Genomic DNA, 12,522 nt, shown 5'->3' with positions numbered 1-12,522 from the left:
CCTGAGCTCCAGCTTCAATCAGAGGGCTGAGGCATTTGCACCTGTCTGAGAAGTGCATTCTGGGAGATGTAGTTTTCCCGGCAGCCATCTTGTGGCGTGGTAGCCATTCCGGGAGAGGAACATAACGCCCCTCTACCACACGTCCCCTCGTGATGCCACACATCCCTCCTCTCGGGCCTGACGTCCTCGGCAGGGTGAATGAGGACCAAAAGGCATCACGGCGGGACAGTGCGTCAGCGTTTCCATGAGTACGACCGGGTCTGTGAATGACAGAGAAGTTAAAAGGTTGGAGCCCTAAAAACCACCGGGTTACCCTACTGTTAGACTCTTTGTTTTTGGCCATCCACTGTAATGGAGCATGATCCGTTACTAGAGTGAACCTCCTCCCCAACAGGTAGTATCTGAGTGTTTCTAGAGCCCACTTTATCGCTAGACCTTCTTTCTCCACCGTGGCATAGTTCCTCTCTCTTGGCAGCAGTTTACGACTCAAATAAAGAACTGGATGTTCCTCACCCTCATGGATCTGGGACAGGACAGCACCCAGACCCACCTCAGAGGCATCTGCCTGGACCACAAACTCCTTACTGAAGTTGGGAGCCATGAGGACTGGTTTTGAACATAAGGCTCTCTTGAGATTGCCAAAGGCTTCTTCTGCTTCCGGGCTCCACTTCACCATCCTTGAGTGCTTCTTTGTGGTCAGTTCTGTGAGAGGAGCAGCTATCCCAGCAAAATCAGGAATAAATCGTCTGTAATAGTTTGCAAGGCCTAAAAATGATCTCACCTGCTTCTTTGTCAACGGTTTTGGCCACTTCTGAATGGCATCAAGTTTCGCCTCCTGCGGCTTGACGAGGCCTCTGCCAATGGTATACCCCAGGTAGTTTGTCTCACTGTAGGCCAGCTTGCATTTTTTGGGGTTCGCCGTCAAGCCTGCTTCTCTTATAGACTCCAGGACCTTCTCCACCCGAGGTAAGTGACTATCCCAATCAGGACTCTGGATCACCACATCATCTAAATACGCAGCAGCATATTCTTTATGAGGTTTCAGTACCTGATCCATTAAGCGTTGGAAGGTCGCAGGGGCTCCGGACAAACCGAAAGGCAACATCCGGTACTGCCAGAGACCTCCCGGAGTGGCGAAGGCTGTCTTTTCCTTTGACTCTGCTGCCAATGGTACCTGCCAATAGCCTTTTGTAAGATCAAGAGTGGTTATGAACCGGGCATTACCCAGGCTTTCAATTAGCTCGTCCACACGAGGCATGGGGTAGGCATCAAATTCAGACACAGCATTCAGCTTTCTAAAGTCATTACAGAAACGTACTGTGTTATCAGGCTTGGCCACAAGGACAATAGGGCTTGACCAGGCACTCTTGGACTCTTCAATCACATTCAATTTCAACATCTTGCTTACCTCTTCCTCGATCACTTTCCTGCGGGCCTCTGGTACCCGATACGGCCTTTGGTTTACCGTTTTCCCTGCCTGGGTGCGTACTTCATGCTCCACCAGTTGGGTGCAGCCCGGGAGGGATGAGAAAACATCTTGGTTGCGGTCTACCAGCTCCTTTGCTTGCTGTAGCTGGTGAGGGGAAAGTTCGGGGCCAAAATGCACTACTTCCCGGGCTAAATCTTCTGGCTCCTTTGGGGGACAACCAGTAAACAATGTCTCTCTGTCATGCCATTTCTTCAAGAGGTTAACATGGTATATTTGCTCCCCTTTACGCTTTCCGGGTTGTCGTACTTTATAATTAACCTCCCCCACCTTCTCAACGACTTCGTATGGTCCTTGCCAGGTGGCCAAGAATTTGCATTCTACCGTGGGCACCAAAACTAAGACCCTGTCCCCCGGTTGGAACTCCCTGGGTTGGGCTGTTCGGTCATACACAGCCCTTTGATCTCTCTGTGCTTTTTCCATGTGCTCTTTCACAATGGGAAATATAGCGGCCATTCGTTTGCGCATTGCCGTCACATGTTCAATCATTGTCCTATGGGGACATGGTTGTTCCTCCCAGGTCTCTCTGGCTATGTCCAGCAGTCCCCTTGGTTTGTGGGAATAGAGAAGGTCAAAGGGTGAAAACCCAGTGGAGGACTGTGGGACTTCCCTAACTGCAAACAGGAGGTAGGGGATGAGCTGATCCCAGTTTCTTCCGTCTTGGCCGACTGCCTTCCTAAGCATTGCTTTAAGAGTTTTGTTGAACCTCTCCACTAACCCATCAGTCTGTGGATGGTATACGGAGGTTCGGACCTGTTTCACTCGCAGCAGAGCACACAACTGCCTCATGACCCGGGACATAAAGGGACTCCCTTGGTCAGTCAGTATTTCTTTTGGTAACCCTACCCTAGTGCTGAAGAGGAATAGCTCATTTGCTATTTGTCTAGCGTTAGCCTTTCTAAGGGAATGGCTTCTGGGTACCTGGTTGCATAGTCCACCAGGACAAGGATGTACTGATGGCCTCGAGCACTCTTGGGTAGTGGACCCACAATATCCAGCCCCACCTTTTCAAAAGGAGTTTCTATGATGGGTAAGGGAATGAGAGGACTCTTGTACCTCGGTTTTGGAGCGGTGACCTGGCACTCTGGGCAACTGCGACAGAAATTTTCTACCTCCCTGTGAATACCTGGCCAAAAGAACCTCTGTAATATTCTCTCTTTGGTTTTTTCCACCCCCAAGTGAGCCCCTAGAATGTGCGTATGAGCTAACTGCATAACCGTGGAACGGTGAGGTTTTGGCACCAGAAGTTGCTCCAAAACTTTATCCTGATACTTAATGACCTGATACAAGAGCCCATTCTTGACTGCAAAGTGAGGGAACGACAGGGTTAGCCTAGGTCCCACCAGGGTGCCCTCTACAACCTGGACATTTTTAAGCGCATTATTTAGGGTAGGGTCCTGTATTTGGGCTGTTCCAAACTGACCTTTCAGTGGTGGTTTCGCTTCAACGTCCTCGGCCTCATCGTCACTTGGCCCGGGTTGCAGCTCGGAGTCGGCCGTCTCTTCCGGTTCTGAATCCCCACCACTGGAGTCTGCTGCAAAAACTTGAGCTACAACAGATGGTGAATCCCACGGCTTGGAAGGATTTACCCATGACTTATTAACTTTGGTGACTAGAGACCTACGTTTTCGTGGCTCGGGCTTACGCCTCTTTTCTGCCTCTTTCCACAGCATGGAAAAGGCTGGGCAATCTCGACCGATCAGGACGGGGACAGGGAGGGACTTGATTACCCCCACTTCAATATTGAATGTGCCTTTGGTAGTTTTCAGCCTCACCCTGGCAGTTGGATATTCACGAGTGTCCCCATGTACACACACGACCGGAACGTGTTCACTTTGGGCAAGAGGTGATGCTTCCAGCACGGACTCCTGGACTAGTGTTCGGGCACTTCCCGAATCGAGCAAGGCTTCTACCTCACATTGATTTACTGTTACAGGGCAGGTTGGTCTGCAGTCCACACTTTCCCCAAGGAGAGCAGCAAAGTTGGCTTGCTGACTGTTTGAGGACGCAGCTGTGGGCATTGGCTCGTCCGGCTTGTCACACTGCCACGAGATATGGCCTACTTTGCCACAGCGGAAGCACTGACGAGGTTCTGGGTTGGAGGATCCCTGTTGCTGTTGAAACGGGGTAAGCACCCTTCTCTGTGAGCTAGCAGGGGAGCTACCCTGTTGAAAAACTCCTGGGCGAAATCCACTCCGGCGAACAGGAGCCGTAGCTGTTGGTTCTTTCCGGGTGAGACGAAGCATATCCATGGATGCCTGATACTGTTCTACAGCTTCTACTAACTGCATGGTTGTTGTTAGCCTCTGCTGGCTGATCACCTTTTTAGCCTCAAACGGCAGGGCTCTTAGATATCGGTCCATGAGAAGAACCTCTACAATGGCTGCTGGGCTGTTTTTTCCAGGGTCCAGCCACCTGTTTGCTACTCTCGTCAACTCATGCATTTGTGCACGCGGGGTTGCCCCTGTTTGAAATGTCCATTCATGGAACCGTTGAGCCAAACTAAACTTGGTAAGGCCCTGGCGGCTCAGTATCTCTTCCTTTAATTTGTCATAGTCCTGCCCAACACTCATTTCTACATCCCGAAAGGCTTTAAGAGCCTCCCCTGAAAGAAAAGGAGCCACAAGTCCTACCCATTGTGTCTTCGCCCAACCCTCTCGAGCGGCTGTGGCCTCGAAGGCATGGAGGTAAGCTTCTACATCATCCGTCACTCCTAACTTAGAAATAAAATGACTTGCCCGTGGTGATGACTTTGTTTGTTGAAGCTCCTGCTCTTTAAGTTGATTCGCCCTTGCTTGTTGTTGCAGCAAAGCCGCATTAATTTCCCGTTGAGCCTTCTGGCCCTCCACCAGAACCTGCAACAATTGCTCCATTTCGCTTTGGGGTTCAGCTGTGTGAAGTCCTGAAAAAAGTTCCACGAAGTCGTCTTATTCGCACCTACGCCCTATGCCCGCATTCTCCACCACATGTGGTATCATGAGAGGTTTCACCACTGAGCAAGGTGTAGGGCAGTGCGTAAACAACAGGACAGAGCAGGCAAAAGTGCTTTTCAACGAATAGTCCGGTTTATTAACCAACAAAAAGTACTTCAGGAAGCAAAACAATAAAGTTCTCCAAAGGCAAAACATAGGCTTCAAAAAGTTGCTCCTAACTTAACTCAAAGTTCATCAGACACCGAACTTAATTTGTGCCACGTACGATGCCCCTCGCTTGGTGTGTGTCTCTGCTCCTTTGTTCTCTCCCTCTCCCACACCTGAGCTCCAGCTTCAATCAGAGGGCTGAGGCATTTGCACCTGTCTGAGAAGTGCATTCTGGGAGATGTAGTTTTCCCGGCAGCCATCTTGTGGCGTGGTAGCCATTCCGGGAGAGGAACATAACGCCCCTCTACCACACGTCCCCTCGTGATGCCACAGTGTGTGTGAGTTTGTGTGTTTGTGTGTGTGTGTGTGTGTGTGTGTGTGTGTGTGCGTGCGTGCGTGTTTGTTTGTGTGTGCATGCAGACCAGACTATTAGACCACCTTGTCCCCTAATAGTAGCCAATGATGTCGTACTCCATGTCCCAGACTCTCGGTCCGGGCGTGTGTTTGTGTGTGTGTGTGTGTGTGTGTGTGTGTGTGTGGAGTGCGTGAGTCATGACTGGGTACAGAGCAGGACTGACTGACTGAGCGAATGCAGATCCTGTGCCCCTCATCCGGGAGTGCGCAAGCTGCAGAAGGCAACATGGAGGCTCAGGAAGACCGAGAGAGAGAGAGAGAGGGAGGGAGAACGAGAGAGATGGAGAGAGAGGCTGATAGTGAGCATCCACGTTGCCGTGAACGGAGTCTGAAAGCTGCTATTAATAGAGGTGCTTCCTCCTGCTTTCCCACTTACATTCCTGCACTGGAGGAAGAGAAGAATCCTCCAGTGATTGCTCTCACTTACACATGCTAGCTACCTCTCTCTCCCTCACTCCCTCCTTCTCTCTCTCCTCTCTCTCCGCTTTCTCTCTCTCTCTCCTCTTTCTCTCTCTCACTGCCTCTCTTTCTCTCTCCTCTTTCTCTCTCTCACTCCCTCTCTTTCTCTCTCCTCTTTTTCTCTCTCACTTCCTCCATCTCTTTCCCTCTCTCCTTTCTCTCTCCTCTTTCTCTCTCTCTCCTCTTTCTCTCTCTCACTTCCTCCCTCCCTCTCTCTATCTCTCCCTCTCTCCTCTCTCTCTCTCCTCTCTCTCTCTCTATCTCTCTCTCTCTCCTCTCGTTCTCTCACATTCAGTCACACTCCCTCCTTCTCTCTCTCTCGTCTCTCACACATGTTCTCTCCTCCTCACTCCCCCCATCCTTCTGCTCCTCTATCTGATATTTACAGAGTGCTCTTTTTCTCCTTCTTCCTCTGAAGGGAAAGAAGAAGAAAAAAAAAACCTTGTATGTATATTCTGGCCTCCGAAAAAGCTCACCTTCTGGAGGTCATTTGTATACTCTCCGTCTCTCTCGCATAGCGTCGTGCTGGAGGAATTCCACCCCCCCCCCCCCTCTTCCCCTCCTCCCTCCATTCCTCCCTCCCTCTTCCATACCTCCCTCTCCCTCTCTACTCACCCTCTTCTCCCCGGCTACAATGCACACACCCCCTTTTAGCACCCGCCCCCCTCACTCTGCCAGCAGCCTGGCTCTGAGCTGAGGCAGAGAACGAGAGAACGAGGGATCGAGAGAGAGAGAGAGAGAGAGAGAGAGAGAGAGAGAGAGAGAGAGAGAGAGAGAGAGAGAGAGAGAGAAATCGTACATGAGAGACAGCAACGGTGGTAGTGAGAGAGAGAGTGAGTGAGTGAGTGTGTTAGAGAGAGAGAGAGACGAGCTGAAGCAGAGCCGAGGCAAGCCGTCCATCTGTGACTGGAGCCATGGTCTGCCTTCCCCAGCGCGCCGGTGCTCTGCCTCTCTCCTCCCCACGGCTCTGCGTTCTGAATGGGCAGGCTGGTGGCGGCGCGTCCGGGCAGGGATGGTAGTGTGTGGAGTCGCCTGCGCTCGTTACTGAACACCGGTAGTGTGTGGAGTCGCCTGCGCTCGTTACTGAACACCGGTCAACATGTGGTGTTTGCACTGCACCTCAGAGAAGACCCAGTCTCTGCTGGAGCTGGAGCCAGACAGCTGGTAAGGCACCTTGATTAGGCACGTGTGTGTTTGTCTGTGTGTGTGTGTGTGTGTGTGTGTGTGTGTTTGTGCTGTCTATCCCTTCATGTAAGCTGAGCAGACAAGCAGGTCACTGTGTGTGACACTACACATTATTCATTAATGAGTGTACGTAATGTGTGACATAACATGAGGATGGTGGGCTGTGTGGTGTATAGCGCTCTATGTTTCCTTAAGCTAATTAACTGTGCTGAGCTGATTAACAGATGATCCGTATTATTAAATAATTGGAACCTGCTTAGAGAAAATGAACAATGCACTGCATATATTGAATGAATAAGGAGTATTTCAAAAATTCACCTTTACTGTCAAGACGTGGTGCCTGTGAAAACTGACAGTGGATTTCATGTCAGCTGCCCATGTGTGTGCCTTTCGCCAAGCGCTCCGGTGTCCTGTCTAAACAGAATTTGTTAAACGAACACTGAAGCAAGCTGCCTTTGAGCAGATCAGGGTTGATTACGAAACAGCGCGACTGAACACTTACCCTCACATTAACACAGCCCATTAGCCTCAGAGGACGTTTTTTGGAAAGCCTGCTTAGTTAGTTAGTTAGTTCGTTCGCTCGCTCGCTGGCCGGATGTTGTGTTTTCTTAGTTAGTTAGTTTGCTCGCTCGCTGGCCGGATGGTTTGTTTTCTTCGCTGCCTGTGACTTTGCGTTTGCCAAGGACAGGAGCGCGGGTTGAGCAGGCCTGTGAGCGGGGCTCTCTGGGAGATTGCATTATTCATTAGAAGGGGAGCTGAGGAGAGCTGCATCACCGCTAGCAGAGCCAGGTCCCCTTAAAAAAGAAACTTAAAGGTCCCCTTAAAAAAGAAACTTAAAGGTGGCTCCACAATTCCAATCCAGTACACGTGTTGTCAGGTTCAGCAAATTGATCGTCACATTCCTCACATTCAGTGTGTGTGTGTGTGTATGAACACTTGAGGTTTTTTTGAGCGCGGTCCGGACTCTGTAAATGGGAAACAAACACAGTGTCTCGGACCGAGACGTAAACAATTTCAGCCAGTCAGCAAGTTGTACAGATGGGAGGGATGTAAATGAATTGGCCGTTGAGCTGAAATATCAACAACCTTTGGCCAGAATGGTGCATTAAGGTGCATTGCGTGGCACAGGACAGGGGAGAGGAGTTTGCCAAGGGGTTTTTTATTAAAGGAAGTGCTGTGGGATTGATACACAAATGCTTTATTTATGATACCTGGGCTTCTGAGTCACTTTGCCTACCGTCTTCCCGCTCTGTGCATCACCTGTTCCTACAAAGCACTTAATAAAACCTCTGAGATGTTATCCAATGGTTCTGTAGTCCTTGTGGGGAGACAAACAAACCTCTTAGCCATAATTGGCACCAATCAGACGCTTTCGTGTTTCCTTGAAGAATACTAGTCTTCCGCAACACACAAATAAGTCAGACTTAATTTCTGTGAGTGAGACTGTGCTGCTTGATTAAAAACACTTTCCCAAGAGTGCGTGAGTAAGTCATTGTTTTCCCATCACTGCTTTGTGTTGGGGGTAGTGTAGTGTAGTGTAATGTAGTGTAGTGTAGAGTAGTGTAGTCCAAAAGGTGCCTGAATGAATGAATCTGCTCCGCTAAACTACTCTGGCAGCACCAAGCGTCTTCCAGCCACATGTGGTTCCCCTCTCTGCCTGTGTGTCGTTATTAAGACCATGCCCAAATGAAGGGGCTCTGGCCGAAGACTTATGGCGGGCTTAGTCTGAAGTACATTTCCCCATGTCGAGGAGCCAGCACATTGATGTTAGCCGAGGGGAGTCCTTTTTAAAAGCCCCTTAGGGTGTGTGTGTGGCGTCGGGTTTCTTTGCTGTCTGGGCCATTGAGGAAGTGCCTTGTGCTGGGGACTGTTTGGGAGACCGAGACGACGACGGCGGTCACTTTGTAGGCAGCCGTCCGTCTCAAACCAGCTGCCATCTCAGACATGAGCGGTGGGTCAGAGTGGCCTGACCCACAGATTCCCCCGCGGCCTGTGAGCGTTTCAACCTGACCATAACGGGCAGGCCTCCGGAGCGACCGGACTGAACTGACAGAAGGGGCGTTTTGACTAGGCTCCTGTCGATTGCATAATGTCTGCCTTCCCGTAATGATCATGTGTGTCTGGCCAGATCCATCGCTCATATGCCAACTCTCTCATAACATACTATACGCTCTGGTCAGCTGTATAGCTCATAACACACTATACGCATACTTTAACATACTCATAACATACTATACGCATACTTTAACATACTCATAACATACTATACGCTCTGCTCAGCTCTATAGCTCAGAACATACTATACGTTCTGGTCAGCTCTATAGCTCCAGGTGGTAAGGAATGGGACTGACTTTGGCCATATAACCTGTGCGGCTTCATTTTGAAAATGAGTGGGTTGTGTTTTTATATATATACACGTGTAACTGCTTTTGGCAGTGACATTGACACCCATCCCTTTCTCACCTACAGTAGGGCGAGCGAGTGAGCGGGCGAGCGAGCGAGTGAGTGAATGAGAGAGAGCACATCTGTTTTGCTGTTGGTGTTTTTTTTCTTTTTTTGGTTGGTGGGGGTAGCACATGTGTTAATGTACTTGTGGAGGGTCTCACTCTGCGTCGCTGTGGTGTGGATGCCTCTGACAGGCGTGAGCCCCAGTGTGTGTGTGTGTGTGTGTGTGTGTGTGTGGGGGGGGCAGCGGAGAGGTGGAGCCAGCAGACACCCAACCTAACCCAACCCTGCGTCTGGACCTGATTAGCAGCTTCCATTCCCAGAACTCCCATGCTTTTTTAGTGTGTGTGTGTGTGTGTGTGTGTGTGTGTGTGTGTGTGTGTGTGTGTGTGTGTGTCTCCGTGTGTGTCTGTGTGTGTTGGGAGATCCGGATCCCTGGGAATGCCAGAGTTCTCTCCTCCGTGTTGTGAAGGCCAGCGCTAACCTCAGGCACATTACTCAGAAGCCCCAGAGGGATGAAGAAGGGCCTGTATAACACACACACACACACACACACACACACACACACACACACACACACACACAGATTAACATACACACACACACACACACACACACACACACACACACACACACACAAACATCAAGCCCACCTCTGGCCCCTGCTGCAAATCACTGGCAGCTGACATACCACTGCAAACGGGGCCCGTGGGGTGGATGAAGGGCCTCCAGGCGGAGCGGGGCCTGCCTGGGCCCTCGGGTTCGTCAGCCGAGCGGGGCCTGCCTGGGCCCTTGGGTTCGTCAGCCGAGCGGGGCCTGCCTGGGCCCTCGGGTTCGTCAGCCAAGCGGGGCCTGTCTGGGCCCTCAGGTTCGGTCTGCTCTGCCTTTATGAGACAGTTCTGATCCGCCACTGCCACACAGCGCGCCCCAGGTGAAGAGCTCACAGCGCTCATTTACACCTGTTTGTTTTCACAATGGGCTCCGCAGAAGGGTTTGATTGCCAGGCGGTGTTCTGTGAGGGTTTCATGTCAAAGCTGACTACAGGCAAGTCTGAGAGACAGTTTTCAGTTTTTCTTTGAATCGTTTTTCTTTAAACTCTCTTTGATTCTGTTCTCCTTTGTCGTATTTTTTTAAAAAATGTATCTACCGAAACAAGGTTGTTTTATTTGCCTGTTTTGTGGCGTTCTCAATCAATGGTGGGTTTGATCCCCATGAAGCACACCCACTAATGAAAACACAGATCTTTACTGTATTCTAGGTCACTTATAAAAGGGAAGAAGGACCTGCATCTCAGGAAACGTAAATGTAGTTGGTGTTGCATCCCATCTCAAATCTGTGTCTAACATCTGAAGGCTGCACAGATAGACACTAGTAAGGGCCAGACCAGGGCCTGGGGTGATCTGGTGTTGGCTGCTCTGTGAGTATAGTGTGCTCTGTGAGTATAGTGTGCTCTGTGAGTATAGTGTGAGTATAGTGTGCTGTATGAGTATAGTGTGCTGTGGGTATTAGCTGTGATGATTCCTCCCTGATGGATGTCCTCTAGAGCTCCTCGTCCTTCTCTGTGCCTCTCTCTCTCTCTGTTAATTTTTTCTCTTTCTCTCTCTGTCCATCTCTCTCTCTATCTCTCTTTCCCTCTCTCTGTTTCTCTCTCTCTCTGTCCATCTCTCTCTCTCTCTCTCTTTCTCTCTCTCTCTCCCTCTCTACCTCTCTCTCCTCACACAGCTGCTCTCTTGGAGGTTCTATGCTCGTGACCTCAGCATGGTGAGAAGGTTATTGTGACCTCACAGGAAAAACACAGCTTTCCCTCTGTGTGTGTGTGTGTGTCTGTGCGTGTGTCTGTGCGTGTGTCTGTGCGTGTGTCTGTGCGTGTGTCTGTGCGTGTGTGTGCGTGTGTGTGTGCGTGTGCGTGCGTGCGTGCATGTGTGCGTGTGTGTCTCTGTGTCTCTGTGCCTGTGTGTTTCTGTTCTCTGGAGATTTCTGGCTACACACACACACACACACACACACACACACACACACACACACACACACACACACACACACACACACACACAGAAGTAGACATGTGCATGCATTTTGTCTGTCTCAGTGACACACAAGAGCCGCTTGCGTGCAGTGTTTCTCAGTAGTCCTATGCAAATCCAGGGCCTTGCAGTATCTACGGTACCTCAGAGACTGGTAACCTTGAGGTAAAGCCATTCTTCAGTAATGACTTAAACAAATGGTATAGCGTGTGCTCTGTCATATGCAGTCAGTGCTGAGCGCCCAGCTCACTCAGCTCTGGACGTGATTGGTGTGGGCATGGCAGTATGGAATTTTCTCCCATCCACTCTAAGTGCTCCTTGGCATGAAGCTGACACTTTTATTTCCCTGCTGGCCGTGCCCCGGATAGCAGCCGCCTCTGGCCCAGTCCTGGCTCTGATCCGCTGGATGTGGCCCAGAGCCCTGTGCTCTCAGGGAACAGGTTCCCCAGACAAGCCTTTGACAGATGAACATTTTCATAGTCAAGGCAAATGCAAATGCTACATGCTACATGCTAAATGGTAGTGCTTTGCATATGTATGCTAAAAGCTAAAAGTGGCCTGCAAATATCCCTCTGACGTCATACACCTTATTCCTGCTACAAGCACTAGGGCTGGGCCACGTTATTAAAGACAACAACCCTGGTCTGCCAAAGATTATATCTCTTTATGTACTTCGCCTGAAGAACAGATTTGGGCTAATCGTAGTCATTTATTCGAAGCGGAGCATGGTGCTTGTGTTGAGGTGACGCAGGAAGCGTGTTGAGGGTGAGAGACAGGGGGCGGGTGGGGCAGTGTCAGTCAGAGAAAGGACACAGAGGGAGAATTCAACCCAGAAGACGGCTCAATCAGAAGCGGCCCGGGTCCAGAAGAGGTTGTTGTGCTGCTCTGGGAAGGGCCTGTCCTGCGCCGGCTGGCAGAGTGTCGCAGCGCTGCTACGCTTCTGGCAGCTTGGAAAAAAGCTATGCCTCTTTTTCCCTTCAAAGAACCATCTTTCCATCTTGCAGCTGTCACTCGGCGAGAGTCTCTCTAGGCTGTGTGTGGGTGCGCCGGTATTGTCACTGCCTGACTTTGATTAGCGCACACACACACACACACACACACACACACAGGCAATTCTTCTTATGCCAATCAAAATGAGACACTAATTATTGTCTTGCCTATTTTCCATTAACACACGCACACACACACACAAGAGAAAGAGATGGCGACAAAGAGAGAGAGAAATGGAAAGAGAAAACTCACACTGCCCATCAAAACCTTCCCTTCTCACACGCTGCCAAGTGTTTGAGTGTGGTTGGTTTAATGTGGAGTGGTGGCAGCAGGACTGGCATGGAGACATGTGAGTGCTGGTCTGGTCCTGCGCTGCCACCGGTGCTGTGGCAGCATGCTAGGTGTTCATCTCGCTCTAGAGACGGTTGCGTCACACACA

At 50.4% G+C, this 12,522-nt stretch overlaps 1 protein-coding gene across 7 annotated transcripts in view; it reads left to right on the top strand.

Annotated features, from left to right (window-relative positions):
- LOC105900114 (IQ motif and SEC7 domain-containing protein 1-like) overlaps nucleotides 1–12,522 on the top strand; it is a 115,600-nt gene that overhangs the window by 77,599 nt on the left and 25,479 nt on the right. The window contains exon 1 of one of the 7 annotated variants that reach the window (XM_012827366.3): nucleotides 6,056–6,603. The exons of the other annotated variants lie outside the window; for them this stretch is intronic. Coding sequence (XP_012682820.2) covers nucleotides 6,539–6,603 — 65 coding nt within the window. The 5' untranslated portion in view covers nucleotides 6,056–6,538. Of the gene's footprint in view, nucleotides 1–6,055; nucleotides 6,604–12,522 lie in introns of those variants that run through there. 7 annotated transcript variants of the gene reach the window in all.

Source organism: Clupea harengus, chromosome 4 (assembly GCF_900700415.2).
Source record: "Clupea harengus chromosome 4, Ch_v2.0.2, whole genome shotgun sequence".
NCBI lineage: Eukaryota > Metazoa > Chordata > Actinopteri > Clupeiformes > Clupeidae > Clupea > Clupea harengus.
This window is presented reverse-complemented; position numbering and strand designations above follow the sequence as displayed.